We start from the raw sequence: 865 nt of genomic DNA, 5'->3' as shown, positions 1-865 counted from the left end.
AATTCCTGACTTTGTTGATGCTAGATGCTTCCAAGGCTGGTTTTTACCTCTCTCTTAATATTAATGAGCTAGAAACATTCATTATTGGATTTATAACTGACCTGACTTATCTGGGCTGGAAAAATTCATGACTGGTTCTTTGATATTGACACGCTGCCGACGTTTTTTCTTTCGATAACGGGACTTACTACTTTTACTGGATGGTACAGTAGATTTTACTGGTTGCTGCTTTTGTTGAAAGAATACTGCCTTCTTAGAACTAGCATGGCTGAAATTTACTGCAGACTTAGGTTCAGTTTCTTCTTGTGTCAACTATCATAAAGTTTAAAAATATTATTATAAGTTTCACAGTTGGAAACACAAGTCATTGTTTTTGAATAAATCAAAAGACTATGCTTTGAAACGTTACACCTAACCTTCATTAATACACAATCATTTCATTCTCCAACAAAAGATCGATTTCTGAACTAAAGTGATCTAGAACAATAAAAGTTTATTGGATTAAAATTCCAAAAATGAGTAAAATATACGTAGAGAAATAATATACTATTAGAACTAGTTTATATTTCAATACACAGTTAACTACATTTAGAATGAATGTATATTAAGTCAATTTATTATGGGAATACCTTGGATTTATCAACTTGTTTTGCAGGTAAAGATCAAACTGTGAAAAAAAAATAACATTTCAAGGCTGAATAATTCATGTTGCCCATTACCCTCAGAAAGTTAACATCACCTTTTCTACAGAAAGCTGTTTCACCTTTTTTCATTTTTGTAGCTTTAGCCTTCAGGCTTAGCGAAAACCCTCTATTCACTTTGATTGTTCCACAGACTCTTGTTTTATGTTCTAGGAACAGGTTTA

The 865-nt window shown here is 32.0% G+C and overlaps 1 protein-coding gene across 1 annotated transcript in view; it reads right to left on the bottom strand.

The window, feature by feature from the left end:
* LOC106470290 (MORC family CW-type zinc finger protein 2-like) overlaps positions 1-865 on the bottom strand; it is a gene marked incomplete at both ends in the record, with an annotated part of 104,201 nt that overhangs the window by 10,359 nt on the left and 92,977 nt on the right. The window contains one exon of the mRNA XM_013930836.2: positions 102-312. Within this exon, the coding sequence (XP_013786290.2) occupies positions 102-312 (211 nt within the window). The remainder of the gene's footprint in view (positions 1-101; positions 313-865) is intronic.

This window comes from Limulus polyphemus, unplaced genomic scaffold, assembly GCF_000517525.1.
Source record: "Limulus polyphemus unplaced genomic scaffold, Limulus_polyphemus-2.1.2 Scaffold3926, whole genome shotgun sequence".
Taxonomy (NCBI): Eukaryota; Metazoa; Arthropoda; class Merostomata; order Xiphosura; family Limulidae; genus Limulus; species Limulus polyphemus.
The sequence above is the reverse complement of the archived record's forward strand: the minus strand, read 5'-3'. Positions and strand labels throughout refer to the sequence as shown.